At 52.6% G+C, this 16,994-nt stretch overlaps 7 protein-coding genes and 1 non-coding gene across 8 annotated transcripts; 4 read left to right on the forward strand and 4 right to left on the reverse strand.

Annotated features, from left to right (window-relative positions):
* Positions 1-290: 290 nt before the first annotated feature.
* CC1G_05960 (hypothetical protein) lies at positions 291-1,671 on the forward strand (the record flags this gene model as incomplete). Its single annotated transcript, XM_001829699.2, has 5 exons — positions 291-413; positions 464-568; positions 625-839; positions 895-1,307; positions 1,376-1,671. The coding sequence occupies 5 exons, from the start codon at positions 291-293 to the stop codon at positions 1,669-1,671; spliced, it is 1,152 nt and encodes a 383-aa protein (XP_001829751.2).
* A 1,394-nt stretch (positions 1,672-3,065) lies between these two features.
* CC1G_05961 (hypothetical protein) lies at positions 3,066-4,489 on the forward strand (the record flags this gene model as incomplete). The annotated part of the gene is made up of 6 exons (XM_001829700.2): positions 3,066-3,188; positions 3,254-3,349; positions 3,402-3,616; positions 3,671-3,710; positions 3,766-4,138; positions 4,194-4,489. 6 exons carry the CDS (start codon positions 3,066-3,068, stop codon positions 4,487-4,489), a joined length of 1,143 nt encoding a protein of 380 aa, XP_001829752.2.
* Positions 4,490-5,639: 1,150 nt separating this feature from the next.
* Positions 5,640-7,086, forward strand: CC1G_05962 (monooxygenase; the record flags this gene model as incomplete). Its single annotated transcript, XM_001829701.2, has 2 exons — positions 5,640-6,683; positions 6,750-7,086. The coding sequence occupies exons 1-2, from the start codon at positions 5,674-5,676 to the stop codon at positions 7,084-7,086; spliced, it is 1,347 nt and encodes a 448-aa protein (XP_001829753.1). The 5' UTR covers positions 5,640-5,673.
* Positions 7,087-7,676: 590 nt separating this feature from the next.
* Positions 7,677-9,152, reverse strand: CC1G_05963 (hypothetical protein; the record flags this gene model as incomplete). The annotated part of the gene is made up of 6 exons (XM_001829702.2): positions 7,677-7,811; positions 7,865-8,173; positions 8,227-8,667; positions 8,715-8,732; positions 8,786-8,887; positions 8,943-9,152. The coding sequence occupies 6 exons, from the start codon at positions 9,150-9,152 to the stop codon at positions 7,677-7,679; spliced, it is 1,215 nt and encodes a 404-aa protein (XP_001829754.2).
* A 346-nt stretch (positions 9,153-9,498) lies between these two features.
* Positions 9,499-9,604, reverse strand: CC1G_20053. The gene has a single exon. It is a non-coding gene; the product is annotated as a tRNA-Pro (tRNA).
* A 922-nt stretch (positions 9,605-10,526) lies between these two features.
* CC1G_05964 (hypothetical protein) lies at positions 10,527-11,891 on the forward strand (the record flags this gene model as incomplete). Its single annotated transcript, XM_001829703.1, has 1 exon — positions 10,527-11,891. The coding sequence occupies one exon, from the start codon at positions 10,527-10,529 to the stop codon at positions 11,889-11,891; it is 1,365 nt and encodes a 454-aa protein (XP_001829755.1).
* A 755-nt stretch (positions 11,892-12,646) lies between these two features.
* CC1G_05965 (laccase 8) lies at positions 12,647-15,240 on the reverse strand (the record flags this gene model as incomplete). Its single annotated transcript, XM_001829704.1, has 8 exons — positions 12,647-13,096; positions 13,170-13,663; positions 13,727-14,029; positions 14,087-14,164; positions 14,221-14,368; positions 14,423-14,491; positions 14,539-14,590; positions 14,648-15,240. 8 exons carry the CDS (start codon positions 15,238-15,240, stop codon positions 12,647-12,649), a joined length of 2,187 nt encoding a protein of 728 aa, XP_001829756.1.
* Positions 15,241-15,494: 254 nt separating this feature from the next.
* CC1G_14065 (hypothetical protein) lies at positions 15,495-16,723 on the reverse strand (the record flags this gene model as incomplete). The annotated part of the gene is made up of 3 exons (XM_002911487.1): positions 15,495-15,789; positions 15,893-16,237; positions 16,665-16,723. 3 exons carry the CDS (start codon positions 16,721-16,723, stop codon positions 15,495-15,497), a joined length of 699 nt encoding a protein of 232 aa, XP_002911533.1.
* Between the last annotated feature and the right edge of the window lie 271 nt (positions 16,724-16,994).

Here is a 16,994-nt window from a genome sequence, read left to right on the forward strand (position 1 = left end):
CACCATTTCGAAAATGAAGTGGGCTGCACTACTCTCTTTGGCGGTCGTCGCACCGCTGGCCAACGCCCTTCTCCGATTTCCGTGCGCCCAGCTGGTGACAGAACGTCTTGACCCGTGCGTTCACACACTCGGCCGCTTAAAACGTAGCTCTGACCATCGAGCAGCCTTGTCACACCGGGACAAGTCTCGCCCCATGTCCACCAAGTTGTTGGAGGAGTAGGTCCCATGCCTTCACTGAGATGCTTGGCCCCCGAATTAACTGGTGTCTATAGAATGCATTCAACATTTCCATGCCCCATGACAACGACCTTGGAAGGCTTTCAACTTGCACCTCTTGTCGCTTCAAGGAGAACAGGTCTAACTACTGGACTGCTGTCCTCTACTTCAAAGCAAGAAATGGATCGTTCATAAGAGTACGTTACATGAGGCGTTCATGACATCCAGCCTACTGACAACAGAACAGGTTCCTCAAATGCCTAACCAATTCACAGGAACCTATAATGGCGGCGCGACTATATATTACATCCAACCTATCGGTTCTAACCAACGTGTCACCGCCTTCCCCAAGGTAAGCTTCCTTCGTGGTGCCGATATTTCTGAAATAAAACAATTCTTCTGCAACAGGGTTTCCGTATGATCGTCGGCGACCCATTCTCCCGAGCCCGAAAGACTTCGGGTACCAACGACATCGACGCCCGTGCGATTACCTTCCGCTGCTTCGGTCCCAACTTCCAGAGCGACCCCAGCTTCATCCACCCTGGCACTGGTAATCGCGATACCGTCGCACTCCCTACTGGACGATGCGAAGGTGGCATTCGTTCCAACATCTTCTTCCCATCGTGAGTCGTCTCTGGTCTGCTAACGGCACACATCAGGATCTGACAATTCTTCCAGATGCTGGAATGGGAGGGACATCGATCCTCCGGACCACTCTTCCCACATGGCATTCCCCACTGGAACGATTGGGCGTGACGGCCTTTTCTTCCACGTTGGCTCCTGTCCTTCATCCCATCCCACGCGCATGCCACTTCTCTTCATTGAGATTGTTTGGGATACCCGTCAATTCAACTCTCAATGGCCCACAGATGGCAGTCAGCCCTTCGTTCTTTCCAACGGTGATCCGACTGGCTATGGTCAACATGGCGATTACGTCTTTGGATGGCAAGACGATTCCCTTCAACGCGCCATGGACCAGTGCACAGATATTGGTGGACAGCCTGAAAGCTGCCGTGTGCTTACCAGGAATAGCGACGCTGAGATGGACCGATGTACTCTTCCCACCGTCGTCAACGAGCGTGTTGAAGGAGGTACGCTCTCCTCTCCTCACTATTCCCCACTTGATCTCTGACCCATTCTTCGTCCACTACTTACTTAGTATACCTCAACGAACTCCCTGGCTGCAACCCCCTCCAGAATGGCCCCAACCCCGCTACCATGGTCAGGGACTGCCGCGCCCTCTCGACCACTGGTGTCGGAGGCCCTGTCGTCACCAATCCTCCTGTTGTCACGAACCCTCCAGTCGTTCAACCACCTCCTCCTGTCACCAACCCTGGAGCGCCTCTCCAGACTCGATATGGCCAGTGCGGTGGTCAAGGGTGGACTGGACCTACCCAGTGCCAGCCCCCGTATGCTTGCCAGGTTTCGAACCAGTGGTACTCTCAGTGTATCTGAGCTCAGAAGGGGTCAAGGGATCTTCTTTTGGTTTGGTTCTATCGCTTCCAGGAATACTCCTCAAAGTTACATTTCTTTTTCCCTTTTGTTTTCTTCTATCCTCTGTACTTCAATTTTCTCGCCTCTGAAATGAATATACATCCGTTCCGGTATCCTCTCACAAATTATACCGTCAGCAATAACCTTTAGTATGCCTCATAACCACGACAAAACACTTGGCTCTCCGCTCGTAAGGTGATTCAGCCCAGATGACAGAGTGCGGAGGACCGGATAGTAGTATCGACTTCGCGGCTGATCCGCCTCCGATCATTTCTTGAGCACTCTTGGGCTACCCAACCAGTTCTTGGCCTCTTCTTTATGGGCGATATGATCATTATCCCACTTGTTCCACGTCTTATGTCTTCCGAAAACGATTCCTGCACCCAGATTTCAGGTTAAGTATCCACTGTGGCGTCGTATCTCTTCCGCGCTGCAACATCGAAGGACTTCTCGCCTCCGTTGAGGATGCCGAAGCATGTCCTCGACTGCAAATCCTCGCTGTCTTCCCCAATCTGACCGAATCAGTAGACACTACCGCTGCATGTTCTTAATTGAAAGAGGTATATCGAGGCTCAAGCCGTGTGCAATCTAAGAAGTGATTTTCGAAGATGTCCTCCCCCGATGGAACCAGTCTGTATCGAGTTGCATCTCGTAGATTGTCCCAAATCTTGGTAAATACCTCCTCGAAGGTTTTCCATCATTCGAGCTTCATGTTGCCCACTATGCCGATTCACGGACTCCCCTCATATCGTCGAATAGTACTCGTTCTATGATTAGCACAGTGAAAATTGTGAGAAATGGTTCCCTTACGAGTCTTGGCGGATAATTCTGTCCATTTTGGGGAAATCGTCCACCGATCTGAGAAGGATGGAAGTTCACAAGCATATCGCACACCACGGACGAATAGCGGATAGATGCTTCAGATATTTTGGGACTACTAGCAGTGGAAAAGACTTTAAGCCCAGGACAGGTATTTAAAGAGTACCAGAAATCTCTGCTAGGAATCTCCAGGTCAACATACTATCCGAGAGTTGTCCCCTTTGATCCTGTCATGATGTGGGCTTCGTTCCTCTCTCTGGCGGCCGTCGTGCCATTGGCACACGCGCTTCTTCGATTCCCATGCGCCCAGCTTGTTACCGAACGGCTTGACCCGTACGTCTCTCTCCCCCATCTCATTAACATTTGGACTTGGTTCGAGTGTTCAATGACCATCTCTTTTAATACAGGTTGGTTACACCAGGTCAAGTCTCTCCCCACGTCCATCAAGTCGTCGGAGGGGTAGGTGAATGCTCACATATGGCAGATGCCGGAGTACTAACCGCAGGACGGCATGTTAGAATGCGTTTAACATTTCAATGCCTCATGATAACGACCTCGGACGGCTTTCAACTTGTACCTCTTGCCGTTTCAAGGAGAACAGGTCGAATTACTGGACGGCTGCACTCTACTTCAGGGCTAGGAACGGGTCGTACATGAGAGTATGTTCAGTGCAGAGCATCTATAAGGTTTTGAGTCCTAATATCTGTCGATAAAGGTGCCACAGATGCCCAATCAATTCACCGGAAACTACAACGGTGGTGTGACGGTTTATTACATCCAACCAATTGGCAGCAACGAGAAGGTGACGGCTTTCCCCAAGGTCGGTATCGACACCTCTCATCGAATTTGCTCCCACTCACCTCGCTCCTCAGGGCTTCCGTATGATTGTTGGTGACCCTATGTCCCGCGCTAGGAGGACTTCGGGTACCAACGATATCGATGCTCGAGCCATCACTTTCCGCTGCTTCGGCGCCAACTTCCAAAGTGACCCCAATTACATCCACCCTGGTACTGGCAACCGTGACACTGTCGCGCTCCCCTCTGGCCAATGTGCTGGTGGTATCCGATCCAACATCTTCTTCCCCTCGTGGGTACTTCTCCTTGGTCGACTCTTGTATAACGGTCTCACCCAAAATCACAGGTGCTGGAATACTCGAGATATCGATCCCCCCGACCACAGTGTAAGCCCACGAGTCAGTCATACAGGTACTCGCTTGCTGAAGCACTGCTTGGTAGGCTCACATGGCTTATCCTACTGGTAACATTGGTCGCGATGGTCTCTTCTTCCACGTCGGTTCTTGCCCTTCCTCTCATCCCAGGCGTATGCCTCTCCTGTTCCTCGAAATTGTTTGGGATACTCGTCAATTCAATTCCCAGTGGCCCACGGACGGCAGTCAGCCATTCGTTCTTTCCAACGGAGATCCTACCGGTTACGGACAGCACGCCGACTACGTCTTTGGATGGCAAGACGACTCTCTCCAGCGCGCCATGGACCAATGCACGGATATCGGTGGACAACCCGAGAGCTGCCGCGCTTTGACCAGGAACTCCGACGCCGAGATGAACCAGTGCACCTTGAAGACCGTCGTCAACGAGCGTGTTGAAGGAGGTGAGCTTGAGACACGTACCTTTGCCATCATCGGGTATCTGACGTATTCGTTCAGTGTATCTCAACGAGCTCCCTGGATGCAATCCAATTCAGAATGGCCCTAACCCTGCCACCATGGTCCGGGACTGCCGCGCCCTCTCGACCACTGGCGTCGGAGGCCCCGTCGTCACCAATCCTCCCGTTGTTACCAACCCTCCCGTCGTTCAGCCTCCTCCTCCCGTCACCCAGCCCGGAGGCCCTCTCCAGACCCGATACGGCCAATGCGGCGGCCAGGGTTGGACGGGACCCACTCAATGCCAACCTCCGTACGCATGCCAAGTGTCCAACCAATGGTACTCTCAGTGTGTCTAAAGGGGGATCGTTATCAACCCCAGGTCTGGTGAACGGTTAAAGGTCTTACGCGCGTCTCAGCAGAAATTTCCTTTTTCATATCGTTTTTTTTTTATCTTGTACGATCGGTGAATGCTATGCTTCTCGTTGTATCTGGGAAAACGTGTTGAATCGTTTAACACATCCACAATGGAGAGGGTAAGAGCTAGGGACGTACTGGAAACTTTCACAGCTTTGGTGTCAATCGCATATGTCGCTCAGGATTCAGGAAAAATCCGATGCGCGTTGGACGAGGCTGGAAGAGACACGTTTGGTGTGCCGGTCGGGCACTCGGTGGGTTGTGAGGCTAGTCGTCAGGTCATGTGGATTATCTCGGGTGGTCTGAGTAGTAGTAGCCACCAGTCCAGAGTCGTATCCTTTGTCAACAAGTCGGAGACAGGCGAGATGTTTGGATTCTACAGCCGATCCCAGAGGTCAGAGTCACATTTCACGCGTTTCAAACTGGACGTTTGCCTGGAGAAGAGCAAGGAGAACACCCATAGCATTGCTTTGCGCCATTGTCTCCGTGGTGCTGGTGTCGAGACGCGGACGCGAACCCCACGGATGTCGATGACGGGAGACGGCGGAAGACATCAGAATCCGAGCCAGCAGAACAAACAAAACTTTGGCTTGTTTGTCCTTGATTGCCAACGGCTTTTCGTTGGGCGCCAACGGCCGAGTGCTATGTAACTCCCTCAAGGTGAACTGCATACAAGCTCCGGGCAAGGTTGGTTCATTCACTTCGCGTGAACCACCCAGCGAGAGGGTGGCTTGCAATGCAATGAGGTAAACCATTAGGTCCCGAGTGAGACTCGAACCCTCGAACCCGTGCATCCCCTTCGGGACTATTGATAAGCGCCCATCGAAGTCTCCATCCGTGATAATGTCCAGAGACAGGAATCATGCGTGAGTTTTCGTCATTTCCAATTGTCAATGCACAGTAACTGAGTAAGTGTCTGAGTCAACTCCCCAAGAATCCCGGCATCAGCGCTCACCAAGTCGTCTATCTATACCCTGCCGCCGCGGCAGACTGCAGCGGAGACAGTCTAGAGCAGAAGGTTTACGTGAAAGGTCAGTAGTATCTGAAATAGCCCTACGTCTTCTTCCTATCTTTAAATGTCGCCAGTTTCAACGAATCTCTGAAACACCCCGTTCACTATACAACCATGACACGCCCAGCGCTTCGTATCGCGATAGTAGGAGGGGGACCAGGCGGTCTCACTCTAGCTTCCATCCTCCACCACACATCCCACCTTCCCTCCTCTCCCCTCCGCGCCGCCTCCATCTCCATCACTGTATTCGAAATGGACGCGTCCAGCACATCTCGCCAGAGCCAGGGAGGCATGCTCGACATCCACCGCGCCTCTGGCCAGCGCGCGCTCGAGCGCGCGGGCCTCCTCGACGTTTTCAAGACACACATGCGAGTAGACGCGACTGAGTTCTTGTTGCGCGGGAAGGATGGGAAGGTGTGGTTGCGTCATACCGAGGAACCGGATGGAAAGGGTGATGACTCGGAAGGCCAACCCGAACCTGAACGACCAGAGATAGACCGGATCGTGCTGCGCTCTATCCTCCTCGATTCCCTCCCTCCCGATATGATCCAATGGGGAAAGAAACTCGTATCCCTCACCACCACATCTGACCCATCCACCGCCTCGTCCACTACCAAGTTCAAACTCGGTTTCTCAGACGGAACATCCGCAGGCGACTTCGACATTATCGTCGGGGCAGACGGTACCTGGTCCAAAGTCCGCCACCTAACCGATACCACCCTCCGCGGCTCAAACAAAGTCGACAACAAACCACCCTTCTCAGGTGTCATCTGCGTCGAAGGATGCATTCAAAACCTGTCCGTTCGGTACCCCGAACTCGCCGAATTCGCTGGAAAAGGCAGCTGCCACAGCATCGGCGAAAAGTTGATGCTGGCTTCTCAGTTGAACGGGGACGGGTCGTTGAGGACCTATGTCATGTTTGAAGGGCCGGAGGATTGGAATTTCCCCCGACCTCGCGATGCCGATGTGAAGACGAAGGTCAGGAAGTTCGTTGACGAATATATTCCCTTAGCCGAGTGGAATGTAGCAGCCAGGAACGTTATCCTACTCACCGACATCGACCCGGTGGTTCGCCCTCTGTACGGGTACCCTCCAGGACACCGCTGGACAAGTCCTGTAAATGGGTGAGTAGCCTCTACGGAAAATCATCCATGGTGCCAGTGTTAGTAGTACTCACAGCCCTGTCGCAGGATCGTCCTCCTCGGAGATGCAGCCCACGTCATGACCCCCTTCGCCGGAGTAGGGGTGAACCTCGCACTACACGACGCACTCGATCTTGCTTCCGCAATCGAAGGGATCGCCGAAAGGATCACCGAGGAACCTGCGGACAATCAAGGCGTTGTATCCAAGGCGATCGAGGAGTGCCTGGCGAAATACGAGTCAGCCATGTTCGAGAGAGCGTCGCAGAACGCTGACAAGACGATCAAGAACCGAGGTTTGTTCTTGGGCGAGGGAGGGGTGCAGCCTGTCTCCGAGGCTATGGGAGCCATATTGAGCGTTGATCCAGAAGGGAACCGAATAGATTAGTATCCCATGCGTGTGTACGAGCCCTAGTTTCATTGACACGATTATTGGAGCAAATAAACATGGATCAGGCGCTGCCAAAGCATATCCATATGACGAACGAAGGCCACTTTACGCCTCCCTCGCCTTGATAAACTCCTCCGAAAAAGGGTAACAGGCGTATAATGCGCCTTCCCATCACCCTCATTCAACGCTAAGTTCCTTTCCAGTCTGAACGGGAGGTCGGGCTACAAAAACACCACACCCCCACACGCGGTTCCAAACTCATCAGCGCCCATTCAAAACAACCAGTGACTACCAAGAAGAAAAGGACTAGAAAGGACTCACATTCGCAATAAACTTTTGCCCAAACGCAAACAAATCACCCTTCTGCTCCGAAACCCGAAGCCCCTTCTCCCTCTTATACCCAGATCGAAGGGCAAGGAATTCCGAGAGGAAAGCAAATAAAATAACTCAGTATGTGCTGGTAGAGTACAATGTGCCAGAGGTCTAAAGTGAAAGTGTGACGAATGCATGAAAATAAAGGTATGTGCGAAGAAATCGAAAACAATGATGCAACAGGCAGGCTGGATGACAAAAGGCTGGACGAGAGATTACTGTTTTTTGCCTTTCTTCCTCGACTTGCTGGTTTGGTGGTCCGCATTCTTTGTGGTATAGCCGTGTTGCTCGAGATACGTCTGGTATCGAATGAATCTAGGGTCTATCTGCTGGAAATCAGTCGCCAGTTTCTGTGCCAAAAGCATTAGAAAGAGACACGGATCTGGAGGTAGCCGTCACGTACCCTAACCATCTCCACATACCTCGTCTTCACCTCTGCTTGTACCCTCTTCGTCTCTCCCACCATCTCCTTCTCTCGAAGACCGAATCCACCACCAACGGGAATCCAAGAGAAATCTTTCCTCGTCTCGAACATTCTCCATTGCTCATAAAAGTCGGAAGCATAGTCCTTCGTCGGCTCGTGCGGGAAGGACAGATCACCGGGACACCATGGTTGAGAAACATCGCCGAGTTTGGGAAGCTTCCGTCCGCCCAAGCGTGCCTCGTCCATCGCGATGCATTGGAAGAGGTTACCCATTCGCAACAGAATTTCCTTATCACAGTGTCAGCGTCAGATATATCCTCGGCGCGGTACCCATGGCGTACCTTCCCAGTCGTGTTATCCGGCAGCTGCCCGAAAGCGATGAGATAGTCGGTGATGTCGTCTGGGTCGATAGTGCCCCAACCCCGTGACTTCTGCGTTTGGTAATTTACTGGGTCGAACCGCAAAAATGGGTGCGTCAGTTTGGAGGATGGATCTTGGACCCGACTTGGCGAGAAACGTTCGGATTGGGACGTCGCAGACCGAGGTTTACTGAAAGCGTTAGCCAGCGTCAACTGTTTCCACAGAAGCGATGCACCACGCCATGCCAAAGTAGCGCCCTTGAATACCAAACGCAGAGACAGAGATACGAAGACGATGATAACACCAAGCCATAGGAAGGGATCCCAGAGAGCAACGAACGTGGGTTCGGGTGGACCTTCCTCTGTTGGCTCTTCTCGTTTGAATGCTCCGAGGGCGAGGTCGTAGTCGTAACCAGCTCGTCGCTAGAGAAAGGTTAGATGAGCATTCGCCGATTAAGCACAAAACCCACTTGGTCATCGTTTAGAGTCTAAACAGCTATTCAGCCCAACTTCCTCACAGTCATCCCAGAAAAAACCATACCTCGAAGGCCTCTTGCACCTTTGCAAACCGCTGGTGTGCAGCTTCTGGGTTATCAGGGTTTTTGTCCGGGTGGTGCTCTAGCGCTTTCTTTCTGTATGCTTTCTGGCGCGTTGGGTGAGCCAAAAGTCGGAATTCGGAGCGCCACGGTAAGAGTTACCTTGAGGTCCTCAGCCGACACGTCGTTGTCAACGCCCAAGACTTGGTACAGATTCATGCCCTTGAACGCCGCCTGGGTGCTGTCTTGTTCCGAGTTCCTAGAGAACTGAAATCCCCATAACCAGGCCGCACAAATCGCGGTTTCCGTCAGTGCTGCTTCCCATAACAGGCTCAAAACCGGCCCTGCGAATGCTTCTTCAGGGCCTGCCATTTGGGCAACGCTTCCAGGGTAGAGTACGTTCCAAAGGTCGTCTACGGAGTCGTTATGTCGTCTTCAGATGCTTAAACTGGGTCCAGCCCATGAACGCGGTCGCTGTGTTCGCTGTCGTGGTGGTAGTTTGTGGAGAAGGGACAATTTGCCCTTGTTGATGGATTGATCGCGGTAGGCTAGGGGCCAAATACCCTAAATTAGACGGCGCTTTCGAAAAATCGGCAGTGACTTCATGAGGGGCGATATACGGTATAGACTAAATTCAATAGAGGTTTCATGTCGAATGTGTGAAGGGATAAATTTTTGGGAAAAGGGAAAAAAAAAAACAACCTCGTGCATGTTTCATGGGCCTGACCGGGAATTGAACCCGGGACCTCCTCGAAATTCGCAAGCCTACGCGGTTAGCGCCTGCTGCTCCCTAACAAGGAATCATACTACTAGACCATCAGGCCGACCCTTCTCCATGGATTCCGTCCTTTACAGCTTGTTAGAAAATGGGAGATGCAAAGGACCCGAGTGAAGAGGGAAGGGAAGACCCCCCGATGAGCATCTGCAACGGGCGTGACGTCTGAATGGACCTGATCGACGGCCGTGTTCTCTTTCCTTATCGAGATCTTCCTGGGTTGGAGGAAATAGGAAAGGGTGTGTCCTCGTTTCGTCTGCAAGGAGGAGAACTTCCCGGGGGGGCTGGACGAACAGAGGCTGAGTCTTTCGAAGGAAATCGCGGTCTCGTGACCGCAGAATATGTTGGCGCAAAATGCCAAAGGAGGCGCGTTTACCACTTCTCTCGTCTTCAAAGTGACGAAGAGTGTTTGAGAGATGAGTATATAGTGTTCCTGGTGTCTATGTGAGGCATGGAGCGTCTGTGACCCAGAGGTCTCCAGGGGACTGTCAGTGGCCACTCACCTTTCGAATCATAACTCCACCACACAACATCCCTAAACCTTTCACGGCCAACTCACTTTCATTGCGTCCACAAAAACCATTAATAATTATACACACTGCTCAGTAAAAAAAATGCCTTTATCTCTTTGACAGTGAAATATTTTTTCATCAGTAAGTACTTACTCAGCTGTATCGAAAACCTTTATCTCTTAGAGATCAAAACGTACGCCACACCAATCGCACATCACAACGGACAACAGACAACGGACAACGGACAATGGTCCAACCCCCAAACGCGTGCGGCCCGCCTACCAAATCGGGAACTTTAACCACAACTTTGCTGATCTCTTAAATACCTCCCGGACGCTTTGACTCGTTCACTCGTTCTCTCACTTTGACCACGACCTTCCCCCGGTGCCCACCCATATAAAGACCTCCCATACCTGTTCCTCCCTCTCAGAGCGCAGTCCGTTTTGATTGGAAAACAACATGGTGAACACCCCGAAGACTCCAGCCAGAAACAAGTTCGGCGTCGACCCGCGCGACAAGTCCGCATTGCACGAATTGCTCTTAAAGACCTATGCCACAGCTCCTCCGCACGTCGAACGTGAAGTCGAAGACTTCCTCATCGAAGCTGGCTTCCTCAGACCGAGAATCAAAACGCCCAGTCCAAAGGTACGCGTTTTCAAGTTTTCCAAAGGATCTCGGGAGGCGAGTGAGGCTAACTTCGATGATCGGGTTCTACTACAGAAACCGAAAGGGAGTCTGATGATTAGTCCGTTCAAACTACGACACGCGGCACAAGAGTCGCCTGCCAAATCTAGCACCTCGACCACTTCCGAAGCTTCCTCCTCGTCTACAACTCCAACTCCATCGAAGACCAAGTCAACCAATCTCTTCAAAAACTTCGTTTTACCGAAACGAAGGAAGACTACTACTGACTCTGCACCTCGCGCTCCAAAATCCCCTGGCACGGCAACCAAACCCGTCCGCGCTTACACCATCCCAGTTTCGCCTCGATCCCGAGTGGTAGGAGCAGCAAGAAGGCGAAGCCACACCGCGGTACCAACCACCAAACCTGGGTCGTATGGACTTGGAGTCCTGGTTGCTTCTCCGAGGCGTACTACCAGGGGTCCAGTAAAGTTTTCCGAGGTCTTAACCGTGTCTCCTAAGCCTCGCAGCCCACTCAGGATGTCCAAGACGGAGAACAAGGCTAATGAGGAGGAGAAGGAGAGAAAACACCAAGAATCGCTCGCCGCTTTCAAAATCTACACCCCACCTCCTCCCATCGCAGCTCGCGCTCACCCTCAGCCAGCAATCCAACCCCCTGGAGAACTCTCCCCTCTCCCAAGAACCAAGGTTGCACTCAACACCGAGGGAGCCACCGAGCTAAAAGACCAAGGCACCCTCAAACCCCTCCCATCCCGAAACAACTCCTCCAAAAAAGACGAAAATTCAATCACCAACAAAGCCTCCAAATACCTCAAACGCACGACACTCGTCTTATCCATCCTCGTCCTTATCCTCGTCGCCCTAGTCGTTGGCGTATTCTTCGTACTCGTCATCCTCGTGCTCAGTATCGTTGTGGGATTTATTCTGGCTATTGTGAGACTACCGCAGATTATAGGCGCGTCCCAGGGCGAGAGTCCTAGGGCTGATGGTGAAACCATGGGTGAGGAGTGGACCCTCGTTGGAGGTGATGATAAGCATGAACTGTATTGGTTCGAGGAGGTGTGTGATATTCTTGATACGATGTCGTCAGGCGAGGATGGACAGGTTGATGGCTGTGAGGAGGAGGACGAGGACGAGGAATTCTTCGACCCCGAGTTCGAGCCCACACAACTTACGAGTTGAGAGGTGATCGACGCGCTCTTCGTTGATCCATCAATTGCCTATCACTCGCGTCATCGGACGCGAAAGACGAGTCTTCGTTTCGCATTGACTTCGTTCTTTTGAAGTCTTTTTCCTGCTTTTCATCTACGTTTATGTTGTATTATATCTTCCTGCGGATCTACTTCCATTTCATTTATATATGCTATTACTAAGTCTACGCAGATTTATCTACATGCACTCTACTGACTGACACAGCACTAAATCCATTCACGTCTCATTACCATGCTTTCCAGTTCTCTAACGCACCTTTATGTATCTCTAAGCCCTATCATATGCCAATGACAAGCGATTAACCATGCACATGAATAATGACAAGTATCGAACCCTCTGGAGAGTGCGTTGAAGCTTGAAGCGCAATAATCTCACAAGTCCAGTCAGCTGCTATATCTAACCCCTCCATCCGCATGCAAAAAGAGATAAATCCGATTGATAGGTTTCATTAAGCACGCGCAATAGGGCTACGTAACATATACAGGATCTGAACAGGTACTAGCGATACAGATAGCTATAAGAGCGGGAGTATCAAATGGTATATACACAAACACGAGACAAGACGATGAGAGATCAATTCCGCTACACAGAGATAATACTAATAGAGATGGAGGTACAGTAATGGTATCAAACCGATTCGAGGTATCATGGGTATCCAATCCAAGAGAGAGAGAGAGAGAGAACAGGCACCGACTCCAAAACGGCACTCACACCACGAACACCACTCACGACGAATCAGTAGCCGCAGCATCATCACCCTCCGTAACAGTAACCGTAACCGTAACAGTCACATCCTCCGCCTCCGTACTCGTCGCCAAATAACTCTCCGGCACACTCACCACCTGCGGGTCCAACGGGCTCGGGGTCGCGACCACCGCAATCTCCGTCATACTAGGATCAAGCGCATCATACGCCGGGCAGAGGTCGTCCCAATCCTGCGGCGTGGGGTTGAGCGCGGGGGTGCCGACGGGGTCCTCAGCGAGCACGATGGCGAGCCCGAGGTCGAGGTGCCAGTCGATGTGGCAGTGGAGGATCCACGGCCCGCTGTTGTCGGTGAAGAACCGGATCGTGGTGTTGGACCCTACGTCGCCCGTGCTCACCACGTCGCGCTTGACAGGGTTGACGTAGTTGTAGGGCGTGTCGATGCCGGCTGATTTGACGACGCTGAAGGAATGCTATAGTCGTAAGCGTAATGAGAGAGTGGTCAGTACGACAGGACGAAGGAAAAGGACGAGGCTGAAGACGCACCCCGTGCAAATGGAAAGGATGAGGACTCGAAATCACACCTCCCGGAATCGAAATCTCAACGCTCGCGTTGGGAGGAAGGGTATACACCGAACCCGCGGGTAACAAATCCTGCGCCGCAACAGCCCCACTCATAACCTGCAACAGCACGGGCACAGTCGGGGGGTTGAACGTCTCGTTGTTAACATAAAACCTCCACGCGTCCACATTAAAGTCCAAATTCAACAAGAGGTTGACGTCGGCGCCGCCGGGGAAGGGCTGTCCTGGGACGGGCGTGGTGTCGAGGGGAACGAGGAGCGTCTCGTCGAGGAGGACGGGGGCGTCGGGCGCGGAGGTGGTCGGGTCTGCGATGGGTGCGCCGGCGTACCGCAGGATGGCGGAGTTGGTTCCGTCGATGAAGCCCGTGAATAGGTTGTTGTTGCCAGAGTTGGGCAGAGCACGAATCCAGTAGTTGCCAATGGGCTGGTCGGCGGTGAGGATGGCAGAGTACCGTTGACCTAGAGTGCATCCCACTTTGTGTCACTGCCCGTTCAAATCCCGAACAACGAAGGGGTGCTCACCAGCGAAAATCTGAATACTATCCACTACCAAAGGCTGCGTCGATTGCGCATCCGCTTCGATGACCGTCAATTGGTGACCGTCAATCGAGAAGATATAGTTAGGATCGCATGATATGGCCATGATTCGAAGCCGATAGCGCTTTCCGGGAACGACGTTGATGATGGCTAGGTCAACTAGCGGACCACCGACGTAGCGGCCCTTTCCGTTGATGACTGTTGCATCGTTGGAAGCAACGCCAGTGATGGAAGGTGACTGGAGGTGGTACCAGTCTCCGATGGTGATGACAGTGTTTTCGTCGTCAACTGAGGACAAAGTCAGATCGTGTGCGGGGAGAGAGAAAGGGAGATGGGACAGCTTACCATCGTACAAGTCTCTGTAAGGATCCTCAGGGTCGTAGATAACAAGCGGGCCGCGCAGTCCATCGCAGTATTGGGTGCCTGCGGAAAGTAGTCAGATGCGTCTATTCACCGAAGGAGAAGGTAAGGGAACTCACGGAAATGCGAATGGTACCAGAACGTTCCAGCTTGGTTCGGAACATCGAATTGGTAGAGGAAGGAGTCGCCTGGACCGATAGGACATTGGTTGACACCAGCAACACCGTCAGCCCAGTTTGTATGCTTCTGATAGATACCATGCCAGTGCTAGCAAAAGGTGTGAGGCCAAGCGGAAGTGAGTAGAGGATGAGGATGGCGTACGATGGAGGTGGCGCGGAATTGGGTATCGTCCGTCATATCATTGACAACGTTGAGACTGAAGTGGTCTCCCTGTAATCGTTTAGTACAGTGCATACGTTACCAAGGATGTTCTTTACCTTGTTGGCCTTGATGAGAGGAGCAGGGAAAACACCGTTGACGACGGAAGATCTAGGTTCTCGAGGTATTAAGGGACGAATAGGACCAGCAGACATCGAGAGAACTCACGGTCTTTCAAAGCCATCCGGCGACAAGTTTGCGTTACCGATGTTGAGCGTTGCCACGGAGCCGACGAACGGGAAAGAAGTTGACCCAGCGGCGATGACAGCACTGGGCTGGGGCGCGGGAGCAGCACCGTCGACGTCTTCAGGAGCTGCAGCCTCGTCGCCGGTGGAAGATACGGCGACATCGTCTCCAACTGAGCCAACTGAGGCGCTATCGTCGTCTCCGCCTGAGATGCTATTGCCATCGCCAACATTGCCAGCATTGTCAACACTGTTGTCGTCACTGTCGTCGGAGGCGATGGAGGTGGTCGCCACAGCCTCAGCTACCGAAGACGAACTGGCTGCTGTCGAAGCGGAAAAGGTCCTGGCAGCCGAAAAGAGAGTAGCAGGGCTCGTCGTGACCGCAGGGGAAGCCGCAGCCGCAGGAGAAGGGGAGGTCCTCGCACTGGCAACGGAAGCAAGCCTATCGCTATACGATGAACTACCAAAAAGGTTGTCGACATAGTCGTTTTTGGAGTATACAGCCGCAGACCGAACCGTGCTCGACGCAGCAAGCAGGGAAAGAGTCGCGGAAAGCACTGAGCGTTTGGTGATCATGTTGGAAGCAGCAGCCTAGATGGAACCGAGGCCACCAAAGAGGGATGATCAGGTCGTTTCGGTCGTGAACCCCGTTCGTAGAGAGACGTCAAAGAGGTCGTGTTAGATGTCCGTGAGCAGGGTCGTGCCAAGCGTCAAGGTCGTTACTGCTTTTTGGTTTTTTGTGTCGTCGAGTGAGGTAGATGGGGAGGGAAGCAATACCCAGTACTGCTGAAGGGTGGCGAAGAAGGGATGGATCGAATGCGACGATGGGCTCATTGGGACGAGCAAGGCTTGTTTTTATAGAGAACGTTGCCAATCGAGAGAGGGGCAATCGAGCCTTCTATGATGCATAGCTGAATAAACGTCGTGAACCTGAAGCTGGCCGTCCGCCCTGTCGCAGTCGCAATCGACATTCCCGCCTCTTCTGCAGCGATCCAGATCGTCGCCATTGAGGCTGGCGGGCAGAAAGTGCCCAGTGAAGAGGCTTGTACTGATGCAAGAGATTCATTCACGAAGGTATAGTATTCAGAGTCCATAGCTATTCTCATGTTGAAGGATATCTTGAGCCTATTCCACTACATACATAGTCTGTTTCGTAAAATTAGAACTCGACACCGGAATTTAAAGGCAAAACGAATACCCACAACAATCTCAACATGCAGGAACATACAGTGGCCAGTCAAATGCAACGTTTTCATCGCCATCGCGGAGGTCAAGGTCAGTGACACTCTTCACCCTCTTCACCATGCACGCCGTCGTCGAAGCACAACCAGCGGCGCCAGGCACCTGGGAACGCGCTGACCCAACCCGCATTACGTCCGACCCTCCACGCCGTCGGGGCTCCATCAAACCCTCAATCAGTCCTGACCCGACCTGACCTGACCTCCGCCCGCCGCGTGCGGGGAATTCGGGGATCAAAGCCGCCCCATCAATTTCGCGCGCCTCCGCAGCACCAGTTGACAACACCCGACCCGCCCGATCAGATCTATCTCCATCTCTACATTCGCCTCCTCTCCTGAGTCACACACACAACACCCAGTCAGTCATGATCTTGGATGTGCGACCCGTGCACCCTTGTACACCCGACGAGAGACCGTTCGATCAGTATTATTCGATCTGCACCGCCACGACTGGGCATGGGAACAGCGGCGGGCGCAAGCACCGCGCATCGCTCCGTCCCCGCTCCTCACCGTCGCTTACGGTGACGCTTGAGATGGGTGCTGAGTGAGACCATCAGAGTCCAGATATCGCTCTCCCTCGGGCTCTAAGTACTAGTTTCGTGTGTGTGTGTGTGTGTGTGTGTGTGTGATATAAGCACAGTCGGTGACGAAGGCAACCAGGATAAATAAGTGTATATCTCGAATATCTATGATTATCCAAGCATCCCCCCTAAGTGCGGAATCCAAGCAGTGCAGGCTTTGGTTGTACGTGCCTGCCCTAACGTGCCGTAGTTAAGCGCCCATCGTGCGAGAAAGCCAGAGGCTGCCCCGTGCTCTGGCATGCTGATGCGATGCTACTCATCTGAACCAATCTAGAACTTATCAGCGCACCGTGGATGGTAGCGGATGGTATATTCGGTACACTACGCAAGTAATTGACATTATTTTGGACTCAAAGCGAAGCGACGGCGATTTGCATCAGTAGTCGGTCGTTGCTCTGGATCATCCGATCAAACGGCGGGCTAGGCGTCCTTGCCCTCTCCCGCGCCCAGCCGTTCCTAAATCGAATAATACTGATCGTAGTATGACTCTACACCCGACTCCTCCTTTCCT

The sequence above is a fragment of the Coprinopsis cinerea genome (assembly GCF_000182895.1).
Source record: "Coprinopsis cinerea okayama7#130 chromosome 3 map unlocalized cont3.3, whole genome shotgun sequence".
In the NCBI taxonomy this organism is placed as follows: domain Eukaryota; kingdom Fungi; phylum Basidiomycota; class Agaricomycetes; order Agaricales; family Psathyrellaceae; genus Coprinopsis; species Coprinopsis cinerea.